The 19,801-nt window shown below is 37.1% G+C and overlaps 1 protein-coding gene across 1 annotated transcript in view; it reads right to left on the reverse strand.

The window, feature by feature from the left end:
- Window positions 1-19,801, reverse strand: part of DPYD (dihydropyrimidine dehydrogenase) — an 808,753-nt gene that overhangs the window by 137,306 nt on the left and 651,646 nt on the right. The window contains exon 19 of the mRNA XM_040999080.1: window positions 8,993-9,135. Coding sequence (XP_040855014.1) covers window positions 8,993-9,135 — 143 coding nt within the window. The remainder of the gene's footprint in view (window positions 1-8,992; window positions 9,136-19,801) is intronic.

Below are 19,801 nucleotides of genomic sequence, written 5' to 3' on the forward strand. Positions count from 1 at the left end.
TCATTAAGCTGTGTCATGGAGACTATCATATCCAGATGTGAGGACACAATGCAATATGCCTCTCTACTTCCAGATCAAAGGTGGACTCCCAGTGAAACTGTTAACTATATCTTGACAATAGGATGCTGGACTCTCTGCCACAGTCCATGCCTGCAATGATGGACATATGACTGTGTATGAAGAAGTATACTGTATTAATGATATAGGTGAACTCTGGGGGGGAGAGGGGGAAACTTGGGGAGTAGGTAAAGGAAATCCCAGGGCTTATGAGACTGTATCATAAAATGATGATGATAATAATAACAATAATAAAGCAAAATATTTAAAAATTAGATACAAAAGGAGCTGGCTGTTATAGTGTAGCAAGCTAACCATCAGCCTGTGGCTCTGCATAGCATTTGGGTTCTGGTTCATGTCCCTGCTAATTTACTCCTATTCCAGCCCCCTGTTAATCGCCTGGGAAAGAAATGGAAGAATGTGTCAGGCCTTGATCCCTGCCCCAACATGGGAATCTGAGAATAAGCTCCTGCTCCTAGCTTCAGACTGGTCTGGGTTCAGCTCTTGTGCCTAGTTGGATAGTGATAAAGTGGATGAGATCTCTCTCTCTCTCTCTCTCTCTCTGTTTCTCTCCCTCTTTCTCCCTCTTTCTCTCTCTATAACTCTTTGAGGTTGAAATAAAAATAAATAAATATTTTAAAACATAGATATAAACATCCTCAACACATTCATGGTAAACTGAGAACATCACATCCAAAAGATCATTCATTTTGAACAAGCAAACTTTATACCTTGAATGCAAGGGTAGCTCACCCTTTGAAACGGACAATGCGATAAATCACATCAACTGCATGAAGGCCAAAACCCACAGGACCATTGCTCATATTAGCAGATACAGAAAAAGCATGTGGAAAAATTTCAGTCTACTTCATGATTAAAAACTTTCAGTAAATTAGATGCAGAAGGAATGTGCCTTAATAGAATAAGGGTGGCATATCACCACACACAGTTGAGATTGAATTTCATGGAGAAAACTTCTAACCTTTTCCTTTAGATAATGTACGAGACAAAGGTATCCATTCTTTTCACTTCTGTTAAACATAGGATTAGAAGTCCACTCCAGAATAGTTTTATTAAAACAGAGAGAAAGAGAGACAGAGAAAGCATCAGAAGGAAGAAATTTCATGGTCTCCTTTCGTAAACGACAGAATCTTGTCTAGTCAATGCCAAAACTTCTATCAAAAAACAACCAGAATTGATAGACATGTAGCTAAAAGATACAAAATCAGCATACAGAAATAACCAAGGACCTGATGTCATTTAACAACAGAACTTAAAAAAATATTTATTTATGAATATATTTGGGGCTGGTATGTTAGTGTGGCTGGTAAGTGGCCATCTGCAACACTGGCATCACATATTGGCACTAGGCTATGTCCCAGCTGAGCCATTTCTGATCACAGAATTATTACAAATTACTACAACAGCGACATGCACACAATAGTCTCAAAAATATTTACTGAATAATGAATGAATGAATGAGTGAATATATTTCTGGTGTGCTCAGTAATAATGAAAGCATACTCCAACATAATTATTCAATTTATTAAAAGCCCATTGTTACTAATTTAAAAATATTATTAGTGATGAATTTTCAAATTATTATTTTCAGTATAAATGTTCATTTCACTAATGAGCTCACCTAGCTACATAAGCTATGTATGTGACCTGTATGTTTGAAAAGCTGGTATCAAAATATTTACATTTTCCTACAAAATGTGTAAGTTTTCTTTGTATTTGAAAATCAGAGGGCAGAAAAAGAGATACTGAGGTGAAGTGAGAAGTTCTGTCCTCTGATTCATTCTCAGAATGTAGGAACCTGGCTCTGAGTCAGGGTCTTCCACATCAGTGCCAGGGACCCAAGTACTTGAACCTGCTGCCTCTTTGGATAGCCGAGTAACCTACACTCAAACCAGACACATGAATATGGGATGCCAACACTTCAAACAGTGACCTATCCACAGCTCCAAATGTCTGCACCCTACATTACAAATATCCAGTATGTCTATTTCCATTTTTGTGTATCAGCACCATCATTTAGATATGTAAATAAACTTCATTTGTTTGATCAACTGTCTCTTATAATATCCAAGTATGTGTTCTGTTAGTATATACTTAATTATTGAGTAGAATTTATAAGAAATGTAGATTTCATAAAACTAGAACCAGAAAAGGGTACTGAATTAGGCAACAAAAAGTCACTGAATTGACAGCCTCAGAGAAGTGGGAGGATGACAATAGAGAAGTTAAGTATTTTGAGATGTATGAAAAAGATTTGCACTGACTGCCAGAGAAAATTTGATTGGAAGTTTGTTTAAATTTCAAAAAAAAGTGAATAAAAAAGATGTTGACTTGTATGCAAGGCCGAGCTGACATTAAGCATTATGAAATTGGAGGAAACCCAATTGGCAGAGTTACTTGAATTTTTCTAATAATATTCAGCAACCCAGAAGTACAGAAAATGAAAGGTTAGAATAACCTGGAATTACAGCATGGAACAGGGTGAAATTCCATTACAATAGAAAAGACATAGAAATATTTCACATTCTCCACCCAACTGAAATGCTGAGCCAAAATTATAAATTTAAGTGTTTTTTGGCTTATGATCACTCTAAGTTATCTTGATACTTATTTTAGCTCAAATACTTTAGCTAAGATTGGTTAATAATATTTCCTGGTTGAGTAAAACTCTGACTTAAGTTAATGGTAGGCTTAATAAGCAATCTGTAATTTTGTGCTAGTAAAAGTCTACGTGCAGAACTTTATATTTAAAAATCTAAAAATTTATTTTTATTAGTTTGAGAGGCAGAGTTAAAGAGGGAGAGGGAGGGAAACATCAGAGACAAAGATCTTCAAACGTCTGTAAGGCTGGATCTGAACGAGGCCAAATCCAGGAGGCCAAATCCAGGAGGCATCTTGACAAGGCTCAACAGCAGCGAGCTGGTTAAGAAGTGGAGCTTCTGGGTCTTTAGCTGGCATTCAGGTGTGATGCAGATTGGAGCCCAACATCCTGTGCCACAGTGTGAGCCCCAGAACCTTATCTTTGAAATAAAATCATTGTGGTGGCAGTATTTTGCATAGCTGGAAAGCTATGGGCTGTTTCTAGCAAGATCTGAAGTGGCAAGGCTTTCTATACCATTTTTAATGTTCTTCACAATTCTGGTGAAAAAGTGCAGTTAATGCATATTCAAATAACAGATGAATTCAATGAATATTTAGTATAATTCTACTACATAACAAATGGTCAACACAAAGGGTAAACAATGGCTGAAGGTGGGGACCTGGGGCATCTGAACTAGCAGATACTAATTTAATGACACACTTCATGTAGTGATTAACAGCTAAAAGATCACTACGTGAGGTGGGCCCCAGAGTCATGATTAGCCATGTGCTAGCAAGAAATTCAGAAGAACAAAACCAAGATGCCACAGAAAAGAAACAGGAAACAAAACAGAGTACACAAAAAGAGAGGCATCAAAAGATTCCTCCTGAAACTACCCCGTCTGGCTTTTGAGTTTGTCCCTGTGTCCACTGATGTGCAGGATACGACAGCCTTTGAATTTTCAAATACAGTTTGGAATCATCTGAGGAGCTTGGAACTTTGAGTAAGTAATTTCCTTATTTCACAATAGGAAGGGATTGCATAGAAGTTGTGAAAGTTTGTAGGAAAAATTATATATATATATATATAATTTTTTTTTGGTGTTAATATTTCCTGATGTTCATTCTAGTTTTTTCTGTAACGTGTGTTTTCCATACACATTCTGAAGACTTGTGGTATTTGCATGGAGAGTTCACACAGTGAGCATGCAGCTACACTCCAGACACTTCTGCGGGCTCATTTATCTATATGGTCATGTGTCTTCTTTGAAACTAACTGCAAGAAGTACATTGTAGCCTGAACATGTGAACTGAGTAGATCTGAAACACCTGTTGCATTGATATTCTCACCTACTATCTTGGAGGAGGTAGAGACAAACATGTCCAGGGACAGCAGTACCAGGTTTAGTGGCTATGAACCTAAAGGCTGTACCCAGAACAGGTCATATGATTGTAGCTAGACTTTCATCCTTCATTCCTGAGTTGATGTCAGTCAAGAAAGTATGAAATGATCTCACTCTTGAGTAGGCAGTGGGAATACTCTAGCAGCTATTGCCAGCGCTGCCAGCACTGAGTAGAGTAGACTTCCATATGTGTCTTTCCCAGGATCACATGTCTGGCTTCAACTGTAGTGCATTGGGAACCCACTCATAATCTCATTTTGTCTGCACATGCATGCCACTGCATGTATCCACAAATATAAATGTAAGTCATACCAATGTCTTGAATATTGTGATTTCCTCTCCATTTTTGAAGGAACAGGATACTAAGGTGACAGACCTTCTCTTTCAGCAATGGAAAATATAAGTCCTTAAGACTTCTGATGTAAAAAATCACATCATTAGGATTATTTTTGCACCATAAATAATATTTCATTTCTCTCTAGCTGTTTTCAATTTACTGGTCTTAGTTTTCAGAAGTTTGACTATAATGCGTTTTGGCATTATTCTGTTCGTGGTTCCTTTAGCTTCTTTATATAGTATATCTCCTGCAAAACTTGAAAAACATTCTGTTATCATTTCATTTTCATACCCATCTCCTCTCCTCTGGGACTCTCAGAAATGCTAGATATTTGTTGTAGAAACACACTTCCCTGAGGCTTTGTTTATCCTTTTTCTGAATCTTTCTTTCCTCTCTTATACTCAGATTGGTAAATTTCTACTGCTCCATCTACTTATTGATTGGTACCTTTTTCTGTTCTCTTGATTCTACTGTTGGGAACATTGAGTTTTGAATTTCCATTACTGCATGTTTCAACCTTATAATTTCCATCTTATTTTATCTTCTATTTTTATATTGAGACTGTTTGGTTTCAAATATGTTTCTAATTGCTTGTTTATGCCATTTTGCAGAGGCAATTTCAAAATATTTGCTAATAATCTTAATTTCTTTGTCATCTTGGTGTTGGCAGTTATTGATTTTTTTTAAACATTAAGTTTGCCATCTTGTGACTATTGGTTTTCAATTTGTCATATTGGTTTACTATTTGTCATCTAGTGACACATGGTTTTCAACTGAAATCTTGACATTTTAGATATTATAGAAAGAGACTGTTGGTTTTGTTTGAACCATCTTTGAGTGGCCTTTCTTTGACACTGACCTAAAAGCAGGAAGGAAGGACAGGACACTATCTCCACACTCCCAAATAAAAGTACAGTTTCCTTACTTGGCTTTGACACACAAAGGGCATGGATCCATGTTACTGTTGGGAAAGAGTAGAGAATGTTGGCTCTCCACTAAGTCTCTGCTGATGATTCAAACGATGCCAGACACAAGAACGCTTTGGGAGTGCTCTGTGCTTGGCCTTCACTGACATCACAGAGAAGAGTCTGGAAGAGGACTTTTCAGCTACAGGTTGTGACAAAAGGTCTAAGTCTGCAGCAGACCTCTAACACAACCGAGGTGGGAGATGGAGGGAGTAGGAGTGGCAGTCCAACGAGAGGGCCTCATCATTGCTCAGTGGGAATAGGAGGTAACCTGGTAAGGTTTTATGCGTAAGACTTCACTTGTCTTTCCTGTACAGATGTGTGTGGCTATATTGTTTTGATCTGTGGTTTTTGGTTACAGCAGAGCACTTATGAGATAAGAGTTTTGTTTTGTTAGGATGTTCCTTTTCTGGTTCTTTGGCCAGAGAGAGCAGACTGTTTTAGTCTAAACCTACGGCTGCTTCTGGACTATTGGGCTTCTTAGCTTAAAGTATGGGAAATATGAAGCAAAAACAAAACAAAAATTGAGGTAACAAAATACTGGGATGTTCTCTTTGAGCTTTGAAATTCCCCTCTACCTTTCATATAATAGTAGTTTCCTACGAGTGTCTAGGGAGTTTTAGTGTCTTTAGTGGGAAGCACTAAGAAAACTAGGAAAACTGCATCTACTCCATCCTCTAAGAAGTAGAATTCTAACTCCATTAGCATTTTGAAATGTAAGATTTCTACCTAAACATATTATATTAATTATGATAGGCAAGTTAGCATATTTGCATTCTATGTTTTCAGCCACAGAAAATAAAAGGGGCTAATCTTTCAGATTTTCAGTTATCATTAAGGATTGGTAGTAAAAGTCATACTAATGGGGCCCTGTGGCATGGCCTAGTGGCTAAGATCCTTTCCTTGAACACGCCGCGATCCCATATGGGCTCTGGTTCTAATCCCAGCAGCTCCACTTCCCATACAGCTCCCTGCTTGTGGCCTGGGAGAGCAGTCAAGGATGGCCCAAAGCCTTGGGACCCTACACTCGTGTGGGAGACCCGGAAGAAGTTCCTGGATCCTGGCTTTGGATCGGCATAGCATCGGCCGTTGCACTCACTTGAAGAGTGAATCATGGGATGGAAGATCTTCCTCTCTGTCTCTCCTCCTCTCTGTATATCTGACTTTCCAATGAAAATAAATAAATCTTTTAAAAAAATAGTCATACTAATGGAGTATTACCTGAGATTTCTTAGTGTAGTGATCCTATAAAGCATTTTATCTGATTTGCAGGCCACTGGACCCATTGTGCATTCACTATGGGTTCCTGAGCCAGGCCTGAGTCTCCAGGTTGCTGCCCTGTGGCATACATACTAGATCGGGTAGGGGTAGGAGACCTGCTGATGGCCTTTGGTGTCAGAGAACAGCCCTTGCCATGTTGTGGTGGCCTGAGACACATTGGGATATCCAGTCTCAGGATAAGAGCCTGTGGGTGAGTGTGTGTGTTCCAGCCTTAGGGCTCGCTTTGCTTGCTAGGTCACCTGCTAGGCTGACTCCCGTGCAAGACAGAGGATCATACCCAGGTGCACACAAAAGCTAAGGCCACCTACTCTTGGGGACCAACTGAAGACCTGAAACACCTTTTCTTTTATTATTATTATTATTATTGATTACATTGCATTATGTGACACAGTTTTATAGGAACTGGGATTCCCCCCACCCCTCCCCAAACCCTCCCCTCATGGTGGATTCCTCCACCTTGTTGTATTACCACAGTTCAAATTTAGTTGAGATTCTTTCATTGGAAATATTTACCAAGCTCGATACATCCTTAAAATTCTGCTGCATTTTTCAAGCAAACATGCTTCCCGCCTCCACCCCACCCCTCTTCTCTTGATCCTTTCTGGAAACTGCTATTGACAGAACTCCTTAGGGAGTTATTATTATTATTATCATTTATTTAATGTTGGAAGGTATTGGCAGGTCACATGTACCTAATTTTAAAAATCTGACTATCTCTTCAAGTATTTTGACCTACACCTGAGGCCAGTTTCTCCAGAAAGTACTGAAGTTTGTGGACACCATCTAAAGCAGTTATGGGCAGCTTACAGGCCTTAGAATATACACATAGAACCTGTGGCCTCTACTTAAACAGTAATACTTACACAGTAGCATCTTCACTGAAAGGGGCATTGAAAGTCTTTATGCTCAAGCTGGGTGGTTTTAAAGTCTGCACACAGATAAGCTATTATCACTCAGTACTTGGGAAATAATGTAAAATGTCCTCCTTAAAGACCACTCTATCTACAATTTGTCTGTTTCCAAATTTGCTCATGCTAATTGATAAACTTGTTTTTTTCAGAAGTCAAAAACGTCCCAGAGTTAACAATGGCAATGCTGGGGACAGAGCCATTGGCACTGACTGCAAATTCCTGGTTGGTGAGATGGACCCACTAGATGAGATAAGAAGAGATTTTCAAATCTGGGATATGCAAGTCCCAGCCCCTAATCAGCAAAATGTAGGCACAGAAAATGTGATGAAATCCATCCTCCAGCCATCCTTTAAGATTAAGGGTCATAAATCTCAGTGATGAGTGAAGTAAGACAGGTAGACAACTGGCTTATAACATGACTTGGAAGCCACATCTCTTCTACTATACGGGACACTGTCCATGTATCTACCAATGAAAAAATCCCCTTCCCCAGGATGTACTTCCCCTTACCAGGGACCTGGAGTAGTATCATACAACGTCTCCCCTTTCCAGGCTCATATGAAGCTTGGCAATGGGGAGGGGCACTCTCTCCTTTCACATGGGCATCCATGGCAGGTAGAAACATTTCTCCCTGCCTGTCCTTCCTGCTTGGCCCACTCTATCCTTCAACATGGATTATGATTGCCTGTGATCTCCTTACCTTTTACAATAATCTTTACAAAATGGATAGAGGACCAAGAAAAATTATCCATGAGCCAGGTTAGACACAAAAGCTGCATATCTGATTATGCTTACAAAGGATGAACATTTTAGGACCGTCCTATGCAGCCTTGTATAAAGACATACAAAAAATTATTAAATTACCTGTCTTTAATCTATAGGAGTGCTATTACATACAATTTGGTACCTCTCAAAGCTTCTCCTAAGACAATGAAAGAATTTCTTTTAGCATTGTACCATAAGAATATGTGGTACAGATCTTTATATATATATAAGATTTATATATATATATGCATTTATATATATAAATAAATTCTTTTTCCAGTAATTTCAGAATCAAATTTGATAATCCCTGGGTGTCTTATGGCCAAGATAGTGTGTACTACCTTACCTTTAATTTAGCCACATTTTCTTTTTTTCAAATTGTTCTTTTTTACCCAGATTTGATCACACATTTGCTTTTTTATCCAATAATATGGCTCTTGATACTTCATGACACTTCTCTTGGAAACACATAAGTGAATACATGCAAAAGAAAAGGGTGTAGGGTTTGTAAACCCTCCATAGGACATTTGCCTTGCTCTTAACACACAAGAGAAATTGTTTAGCTTCCCAAGTTGTCTTTTTCCAGGAGAACTTATATAAATATATTTGCTGTCTTATAATTTACCTTGTATTTATGAGAGAACTTTCTAAAGAGACAAACACAAGTAATACCTGGAGGACTGAAGCACCACTGTGGAGAAACTGAAGACCACTTTCAGCCGAGTCAATTCCACCAGTGGCCAAAATGGGGAATCCAGGCAAAGCACGAGCAATGGCAGACACTGCTCTCAAAGCGATAGGTCTGATTGCCGTTCCTGCAGAAAATGAGAAGGATCCGCTATTAGATTACAGACAACTAGAGAATACTGGCTTCCATTTACTGCCGTGTAACGGCAGTGCTGGGCACATTTCAGACTCGTTATTTAATTGTATCACATAAAATGTATAAATGTTGTATTTTAAAGTATGATAATTTGTCAAAGCATACACATTTATTTTAAGGCTCTGATGATATGACTGAATGAAGACAGGTTAAATAAATGAGCACCACAACTCCACAACTCTAGGAGTTTCATAAAATACATGCATGCTACAATCTGATATACAGTGACATTCTGATATACGGTATGCATTCAGGCTTCTGTTTCAAAAAGAACAAGGAAGACCAGATTTTGAAAAGGAAAAACAAGCACATACAGTACATAAATAGACATACAGCTCTGTTATGTTTCTGCAAAGTATAAAGCAGCTGGTGTGAATATAGATACTGCAAAAACAAGCAAGGTGATGATGAACTTACACATTCCATATTGCTTCTTACATTTATTTCCCACCATGTAAAGAAACAGAATAATTCTGATCTAACTTTCACATATTAGAAAGCTTTAAACAAGTCAAAGAAAATTTAGGAGGACACAGTAATTAGAACATAAGTGATTTGTTTTTCATATTTTAACTAGCTATACGTTATTAGTACATAAACCCTAAAAGTCATGAAAACTACTTGGATTGACAGAACACTTTAGTGTCAATTTAAAAATGAAACCTAATTTGCAGCCTCAAGTGAAAAACATCCCTGAGTAAATTAATGCTTCTTACAAAGAGTCAAAAAATTGTCACATTTCCAGTGTTCACTCACAAATCACTGGTCCTTTAAAGGATTTAAAAAAAACTAAGGTTAGATAGTTTTATACAAGCAAGAACCCCACAAACAACACAAACAAGGATCTAGTTCAGCCTCAGGCATTAAGTACTTAACCATAACCTCCACCACCACAAGCATTATCACCATGTATTCAAGGACGAGCTGAGTTGCAGGAAGGAATCTGAGCTTTCCCTAACATATAGTCATTTCAATCTGAAAAGGCCATAAACATGTGATTCCAACTATTAAGTCCCCTAACTGAATACAGTTTGACTTAATGGTTTTTTACTTTACAATGATGTAAGACTGATACACATTTAGTAGAAATCATATCTAAAATCATATCTAAAGTTTTGAATTTTGACCTTTGCCCAGATAGCCGTGTGTAGTACCATCCTCCCTGCCCGTGCTGGGTTATGGAACAGGTCATGCAAACACACAACCAAGATGGGAGTGTGCTGCTAGGCTACCGACGGTCAGGGAGTTGTGTGTTAAGTATGTTTTTAATGTCAGACATTGTGAACATATTACGAAAAGTTTATCATATCACAGCTTCTTGGTAAGACATGGAGCATCTGCACATGACTTTAGTAAAAAGACAAACCATGGAGACTATAAAAAGAAAGAGGGATGAGTAGGCAGATGATATGATAATGCACGTTGCTATATTTTTATTCATACCAACAGAATCTGTAACACCAACAGTGAACTCCAATATGAAGTATTGAGTTTGTGCTGTCATAGTGATCTGTCAAATAAAACATGCCACTTCAGTGGAACACAACAGAAAGCTACGTATTTTGTACAGAATAAGATATGGGACATCCCTATCCTTTCTTCATAAATCTTTCATGTGAGCTTCAAAACTGTCTTAAAAAGAAGCCTTCCAAAAGTCACTGGCGTCCTCTTTGAATGTTCTTATTCATTTTGGATAAATTAAACTAATGTGTAACTAATGCTTTTGTATTCAACACCAAGAAGTTTGTGGAAATGTTTACTTGCTCCCATACCTATAAAGCTCTAAATGTTAGTTATTTCATAGTCAGATATGTTCAGTGTTAACATTTCTGAGTTTTGTAACAGCTATTAGAACACAAGATGATAAGTTGGGGTAAATGACAACCTGCATGTTAAGATTTTCTTACTATATCAAAATCTTTATCAATATTTCCCACATAGTCTTTACGTTTCAGCCTTGCAAAAATTAACACAGCAGACAGGAGAATTTATGCTTAATATATTCATATATATATATATATATTTAGCTGTATTGAAAATAAGGCTTAAGTAAAAATAAAAGTAAAAGGAAGGAATTTTAAGGATAGATGCAACTTCAACATTTAGATACACATACAGATTTTTGTGCATAAATGATTTGCTCAATACACACAAAGCTAATGGCATTTTACATATATGTTACTTTGAAGTGATAAAGAAATGTTTGGATTCTTTCCCCTTATTTAGTTGACCCCAGAGACTAAAGGAAATTTGAGCTCAGGAGATAAATAATTTATTTTTAACTGCACTGTTAGAAGACTATCATTAACACTAAGGGGTAAAATTTCAAAGTGGTATACAGGGATTTGGCCGCATATTTCAATTGATATTAATGGACATCAAATGGCAAAATCCCAGGACATAGCTTTGAAAATTTAACCAGTTATTTTTAAAGGGCAAGATTATTACACAGGTGTTAAAAAACATCAGCAAATCCTCACTGGCATTTGAAGATGTTCAATTAGGTCAATACGACATTTTCTACCTCACGTTTTTCTTCCTTTCCTAAAACATCTCTAATCTTCCTAATGACCATGAACCCTTCAAACTAATAAAATGTCTCTTTCAAAATTAAGAGTAATTATTTTCTCTGAGGAAATATGACCCAAAAATGGAGATATGCACCCTGTTTTTGCTGGCTAATAATACATGTCTTTTTTTCACTGTAAATATTTTTCACTATAAATAATTCAATTTTTTAAAAAATTAAAATGTTTAAAAATAAAATATAATCTACATGTTCTCAGCATTTTTATATAGAACAGGTTTTAGAAATGGCTTTCATCACCCAGAAAAATACCTAGAAGGAAACTGGAGGTATATTTTAAAAGCTCTTTCATTATATAAAAATTTCTTTTGCTTGCAAAATGGTAGAAAAACAAAAATATTACATCTAAAGTAAAAATAAAACTTTAAGTAGAAAGCAATATGTACATCAATACCATATGCCAATTAAAATGCATAAAGATTTCTAGGATCAGAATTATAAAGATTTTAGAAATTCTATTACTGTTGAAGTGATTGATGGTTTTAAATCCAGACTAGGGAGGCTCAAAGAATGTGAATGCAGACTGTATCCCTAAGAAAACAACAATTTAAATCTAACAACTGACATCCTATAAGCATAAACAAACTAACAAGTAACATGCAATTTAAATTTAAGCCCTCATCTACATGAGGTGACCGGAAGGAGGTGATGGGAAATTCAGTAACATCAAATTGTTCTGCATCAAACTGCGTGAAATCCTCCATTAGAAAATCATCCTAACTCCTCTCATTTGAAACAAGCTGCAGTTCCAAACAAATGCATGGTGATCTCTGCGTTGTGACACTGTTTTGCCAAGAATTCTAATTTGCACTAAAGTGAACCTCATGGAATTGCTGGTCGAGTAAGTGAACTGATAAGTTTTGGTACAAAATCATTCTAAGCTTTCCATGGCACAATATGCAGCTCCATGTGCTGCATTTGCAATTCTGTTTCTGATAAACCTCACAGAACACTTTGGCTGATTCATGCTTTAGAAACCATTTTATTAGGCCAGAGGTTTTAAAATAAGGTAATCAACCTGATTCTGATGAAACCATTTTTCTTAAGAAAATGAATCGTCACTTATCAGATATTTTGAATACTGTTTCAAAACTGCTACTATTAGGTATAGTATTATATGCTAATCTCTATGTATGAATGGATTATGAGTTACTCAGGTTTCTCTCTCTCACCACTCATCTACCCATCTGCCAAACCGCAAAACATGTTCATTTTTTTTTCCTGAATAAACAATCTGTGACCTAGCCATATACTGAGGACAGAAAGCTGAAGTACCAGCCTTCATGATGGCAAGATGTCATTTCAATGCAAATTGTAGCAGCCCAATTATTGGTTCAAAAATCATGTGCCATTAGGAGGAAACACACACATTTGTTTTAATAGAACATATATTTTCTCAGGAAATGTTAGCTGGAATTTGTATCAGAAATGGAGTATTCAGGAGTCCAACTGGTACTCCAATATGTTACACAGGTGTCTTAAATGGTGGCTTAACCGGACGAACCACAATGCATACTCCTTGAAACTGCTTTTCCTACGTGAGACAAAAGTGTAATTCCTATGATGACAGATTTCCATTCTTTGATACCTTCAGAAAATGTTACAAGCTCCTTCTTTTTCTTCTTCCCTAACAGCTCTCATTTAGTAGTGACTTAATTTTGATGTTTTTGATCCTGAAGGCAGAAATCTGAGGTTTATGTCAATACACTGAAGAATTTTCTTTGGCAATTAAAAGTCCACACACTAAACCACTATAAGAGGATTGATAAAGACAACATCAGAATTCAAGCTTATTTGTGAGATGGAGGCAAAGATTTACTTTGCATGACTAAATCCTTGGAGAGAAAAGGAATTTTTAATGGGCAAGATACTGTGGAACATATGCTAATTTTGGATAACTGAAATTTTGAATAATTGAGCTTAATTCTATTTGTTTTTTCATAATCATTGACTCCTAGGACAGCTACAGTTATATAATTAATTGTTAGAACTAAGTCCACAATAAACTCCCTGATAATAGCTGTAGCTGGCAATAAAGCAGAAATTGGGTTATAATACTCACATGTGCTCACTGTGTATACAAAAAGAAAATGTAGTTTTAATTTGCTTACATTAATTAAAATATAATGAATTAAGTGGATACAAATTCATTAGAAATTGAACTTTGACTGTCTAATTGTTAATAGCTTCCATATCATCCAGAAGAAAGAAAATATTAGCAAATTAAGAATTTCAAGGATTTGAGAATTAAAAATTGATATTTATAAAATACACGTAATGCCTAAATCAGGCACCAACAAACTTATGCTTTATTAAAATAGATTTATAGTGTTAATGAAGCTAATATGCTGACAAATCTAAGAAGCACAGCTATTTAAAAACAGATCTTTACACATGGATTCATTTTCTCTGAGAATATTAGCATAAAACAACCAGAAAGTGTAGTATTAAAAGAATCTAGGGAATATACAGAGATGCAAAATCTATAGGAAAATGACAAACTATAAAGAATTATTTTATTTTGTTACCTTAGGCTTTTTTAAAAAAAAAATCTGGGAAAAAATTGTTATCAAAAAGTGTTAACTTTAGTTGAACTTCCCATGATTTTTCCACAAATCTCCATTTACACATGCTTGTCTGCTTTATCATGATTTCAGAGCGTTCGTAGTCCATTCATACTCAGGGACTTGGCACCAAGAATGAACGAGGCATTTTATTTTAAAGCAAGACAATTAATAATGTACCGAGGAGGGGCCTTTTTCTTTTCTGAAAGTGTCAGCTGCTCTCAATGAAAAAAGTGATTAACACACAGCAGACTAGGCCAGGGTTCACACCCTGTGTGTGATTTAACCCTTTCTCCTGGGTAAAGGTAGATATTGTCACCATTACTTTGTGTATAAAGAAACGGTGCCCAAGCTGTGTCCAACGTCACATATAGTAGTTAAAAAGGTTGGACTACACTTAAAAAAATAGGGCTCTGTGATTTGAAAGTCTCTATATTTTAGTTTTTACTGAGAAGTGGCAGCTCAGCACTTACAGAGAAGATCCTGCTTGTATTGCCTCTGCCTAAGAAAACCTGTATCAGTTAGGCCTATATTAACAGCCAAGATGCCAAAGTCCAACCAACTGGGCTCAAGCCTCGGCTCAGTCGCGCTGTAGTATTGCAACTTTGAATTAACATCTGACTTCCTAAGCATTAATACGGTAGCCATGTGAACAGAATTGTATTGTTCATTTCATAGGAAGCATTCATCATAGTACCTGGTTCATAATAAATAATAGTTAAAATACTGACAAAGCCCAGGATTGGACCATGGATATTCAGCTATTAACATGTGGAATAACCACTCTGTACTTAATGGTGTTAATACCTGGACACGAGTTAAGATGAAATTTTATCATTAAATTTATTAAACATAAGGACCTCACATGTTTTCCAGTTCTCAGTTATTCTTTTTTGAATTTTTGCATATATTGTCTTTGGTAGTATGACAATAAAACAGGTATTTTTTATCAAACTTTTGTAAATGTATAAACTGAGACTCATCAGGAATAAAAGTAACACCTTCTCGACCAGGCAATTAAGAACTGTGTGCTCAGAATTTGGAAGAAACAAGTCTATGATTCTTACTTTTAAAAAAGTTTTTTGTTTATAAATTAATTTTCAGAAAGAAAAGTTAATTTTAAAACTATTAAAATCTTTATCAAGTTATGATAAAACAAATAGCATTAAAATTATGGAAATTAGCACTATATTATTTCATAGTGCTCATGAAATCGCCATAACCAGTGTGACCATATGGTCCACTTTGCCCTGGAAAATCCCAGTTTGTTGTATCTGTACTTATTTGTGATTACATGAAGTGATTATAAAAGAAATCATCCTCTTTCTCTGAAAGAACCCCAGGTTGGATAATAAAATAAAAAAACATAGTACTTACAACTAACGACAACTCTATTCAGGAATGACAGGACAAAGGGAACTACAGTAGCAAAGTGGAATCTTCTCAGAAAAAAATTAATCCATGGATAACTCAGAAACTCACTACATTATCTGACACTCAACAGTGGAATGGAGAGTTTAATGTTCTTAATTGGTTGCTGGAGAGAAAATATATATGGCCTTCACTCAGCACAATCTATATGTTCTTTCTATTTTCAACCTGTAGGTGGCCACCATAAGCTATACTTATTAAACAACTCATTAGTAGCATTTTCAATACTGTCATCTTCAGATAATTAGCAATTTATTTAAATAGCCAATTTCTGTAGAAATAATTGCCATGAAATGCCCTGAACCTACTTTTTATAAACTATAATAAAAGTGTTAAGATAATCCCTGACATTTGCAAATGCCATTAGTTCACCTTTCCTTTTGATAGTGTTGTGGCATTATGTTTAAACAATTACCCGATAACACAGCAGTTTAATGAAACAGTGCAGTAAGCATATTCTTCAATATGGCTAGAAAGGACATTCAGTTTAGAAAGAAATCCAGTGTGCAGACATGTTTACACAGAGGAAAGACTCAGCTACAATAAAAAAGGTTTATTCAAATACATGCATTCTTACCATTTGCAAGTTGCCTTCGTTGCCATGGTAGATCAAACAACAGAAACACACACACATTCTCTTTGGAAATTAAAGAATATAAGGTTTTATAAGTAGATTAATAATTTGTTGGTACAAACCACAATCATATGCACTTAGGAATTACGTATAATGTATTTCATCTTAAACTTTCATACAAAAGAAAACATACACACATTTTTGTAATTAACAATGTTAGCTTTGTAGTACACTGTTTATAAATTATGCACATTTTCAAAGTAGAGTTATGTGTAACGTATTTGATCTTAAACTTCTGTACAAAACATACACAAATTTTTCTAATTAACAATGCTAGTTTTGAGTACATTTTATTTAAATTATGTGCATTTTCAAAGTAGAGCTAGAAGATTATAAGTAGCACTAAAAACAGTTGGGGGTGGTGGTTCCGATGGGGCCTGGGCTTAATGGCCTGGGTCCTTTGCCCTGCCTGGGTGGTGGGAGCTGGACCCAGGAGTCCTGAGGGGAGGAGTTTCTGTGGGCTAGGCTGGCAAAGCCCAAGGACTGCCCCGTGTCATGCTTGTAGGGGCTTGGAGGAATGTGCTCGCAGGCTGTTAGCGGGATGGCAGAGGTGGGGATGTGTGGGAACTTGAGAGCTACAGTCCATTATTAGTGGACTGACCATGCAGTGCACATGTTAGAACTGGGCTGCCTTAGTGGATAAGATGCAGCAGTGGATGGCATGCCCAGATGCACACGGAGGATATGATAGCCCACTGGGGACTGCCGAGGACATCTGGTACCATAGCAGAGGAAGGAGGGCAGAACAAATTGGACAACTACCCCACCCAAGCATTGCCAGCTAATATCTGGGTGAATGGAGGCTCTAAGGTGTACCATGTCAGCCAATACACCTTGGGAGGATTTCCTCATTCTCAGATCGGAGAGATCGACAGCATTTCAGAAATACAAAACCACTTAAGCAGAGCCCTCAGGGCATGCTCCACACTGGGGACCCTGATTGATATTGGGTGACCATTCTCCACCCCTGGGTGCTGGGGTATTGGGAGGCTTGATGTGACTTCTCCCCAGATACAGGAGGAAGAAACAGAAAAGTTGGAACAATGATCTCAACTACTTTCCCCTAACCCTCACTCCTTCCCATCCTGATCAACTATGTAAAAATTAATAATAACAACAATAGTAATAAAACTACATTAAGAAAATGCAGCTCATTTTCTAGCTCATTCCTAACTCAGTTGTTTTGTTTTCAGTTCCTTAGAACAATACGATTCAATGATGACCAATCTTAAATGCTGTTCCTGAAATGTGAGTACTAAAACTTTTGGGACTTTGGTGATGTTTATGCTGTTGGACTTCATGGGATAAAACAAACTTAGAGATCAAAGTCAACAGCAAAATATCACTTAGACGGCTGAACAAATAATCTTCAGAGCCTGTTAAATCCCAGTTGGGTAGTTGATCTGCTAAATCATTAACATATTGCTTATTTCTTCACAGCATTAACACAAGTCATAAGTGCATTATCCTATTTCACAAATGAGAAAATTACATGCATTTAAGAAAGGCAAATTTGGAGTTGGCATTTGGGACCGGGGTGAAGCCACTGCTTTGGATGCTCAGACTGGAATGTCTGGATTCAAATCCTTGCTCTGGAGCTGATAGTGGATCCCAAGTGATGTGCATTCTGGGAGTCAGAGATGATGGATGCCATCAACCACGTGACACTGATTTACTGGCTCCTGCCTTCTAGCCTTGGCTCTTACTTGCATTTGGGGAGTGCACCATTGGATGGGGGATTTCTGTCTGTGTGTGTGTCTGTGTTTTAAAAATCATCATAAAAAATTCAGTTCTTACACACAAAAAAGCAACAGTCTTCTTTTTTTTGTCTTCAAAAAAAAAAAGAAGCTGGGTGATATTGTTAAATAATGCATTATAAAGATAAAACAATTAGTCTACAATGTCGCTGTAAAATTCATTGCAGGCTTTGAGCAGGAGGGTCCTTCTAGAATTTGCAGAATGCTGTATCTGTTTCAGTCTCTCCCCAGTAAATATGTCTGGCAGTGTCTTTTGTCTATAAATACAAATAGTTACCTGTATACATAAATAGAAAAACTCTTTTAAAAAAAGGACTATTTTCTCAGCCAAGAAGCAATGAGATCCCTGCCAGAACAACAGATTTAATGGATAGGCATTTCTCATATGATGTTGCTTACGCAGGTTCAGAGAAAATGTTATCCTACTGCACAAAAATCTCACAATTCTGTGTGTATTCAAACCTGGTTATTTAAAAGAGACAAAAAAGGAAAGCAGGATGACAATAATAATAACAATGAGCTGAAGTGCATTATAACCCTGGGAGAACCAGGTGTGGCTGAAAGTAAGTAGTTTTGTCTTGACATACAGTGAAATGTCCGAAAGAGCTTCCACAACCACTGAGAACACATTACTTCTTTCTTTGGAGATTTGTGATTTATTTTCTCTGTGACATTCTCGGTCCGGTTTCCTATGAGTGGTGCCGTAGCCAGGGTGTCCATGGCAGCACTTGTAGAAGCCCAGAGCCTTCCTTTTGCCTCTCAGTAAGGCATTCGTTTTTTACTTGACAAAGAATTACACATGTAAATCCCTGTACCCTGTGATAAGCCTGCGCTCTTCAGAGTCTGTGAAACTTAAGCTATCCAGCAGGCAAGGATGTTTTGTTCTCTTCTTCAGGCTGGAAGCCCTTCAAATATGTTGTATTGACAGGGACATCTCCACGTGGGCCCTTATCTGAACCCTCTAAGAACCAATGCTCTCTATAAAACTGATGGGTCCCTTTGGATTACAAGGACTTTCCTGATTCGATGCAATCTTGGTTTGTTGACAACATAACCCGTCCTAAATTTCAACAGTGTATAAAATGAGAAATCATTGTCATTCAAAATTATTCTTGTACCGGCACTGTGACAGCCGGTCAAAGGCAGCACAGTAGGTGCCTCCCTCAGCAGCTTAGGAAGCCAGTAGGTGAGAGCAAAGCACTGGTGATGGGCGTTCACATGTCCGATTCTGCGAGGCAGACAGCAGGCAACGGAGGGATCCAAAGCAGAGGAAGAGCCACCTATGGCGGCATCCAGAAAAGGTCTCAGAGCGGTGCAGAATCTCAGCTGAACTCGCAGGAGACAGGGAGGCAGGCTGGGGTTGGGAACCAGAACATGCAGGGATTTCATAAAATTCATCGAAAAGGGAAGTGAAAGATGTTTCTTTCTGTACCCGAAATTTCAAAATACGTGTACACAAAGTTCATGAAAATGCATATTTAAAAAAAAACCTGTGAATGGCTTTCGTTTTTGTGCAAAACTTAACTCTAATTTTTTCTCTGAACCTTTAAAGTACCTGTGTATTTGGGATCAGGGACTAAACAAGAAAACATGCAGACACAGTGATGAACTAAAGTTGACAACGA

This window comes from Ochotona curzoniae, unplaced genomic scaffold (assembly GCF_017591425.1).
Source record: "Ochotona curzoniae isolate NIBS_2020 unplaced genomic scaffold, NIBS_Ocur_1.0 scaffold_1037, whole genome shotgun sequence".
NCBI lineage: Eukaryota > Metazoa > Chordata > Mammalia > Lagomorpha > Ochotonidae > Ochotona > Ochotona curzoniae.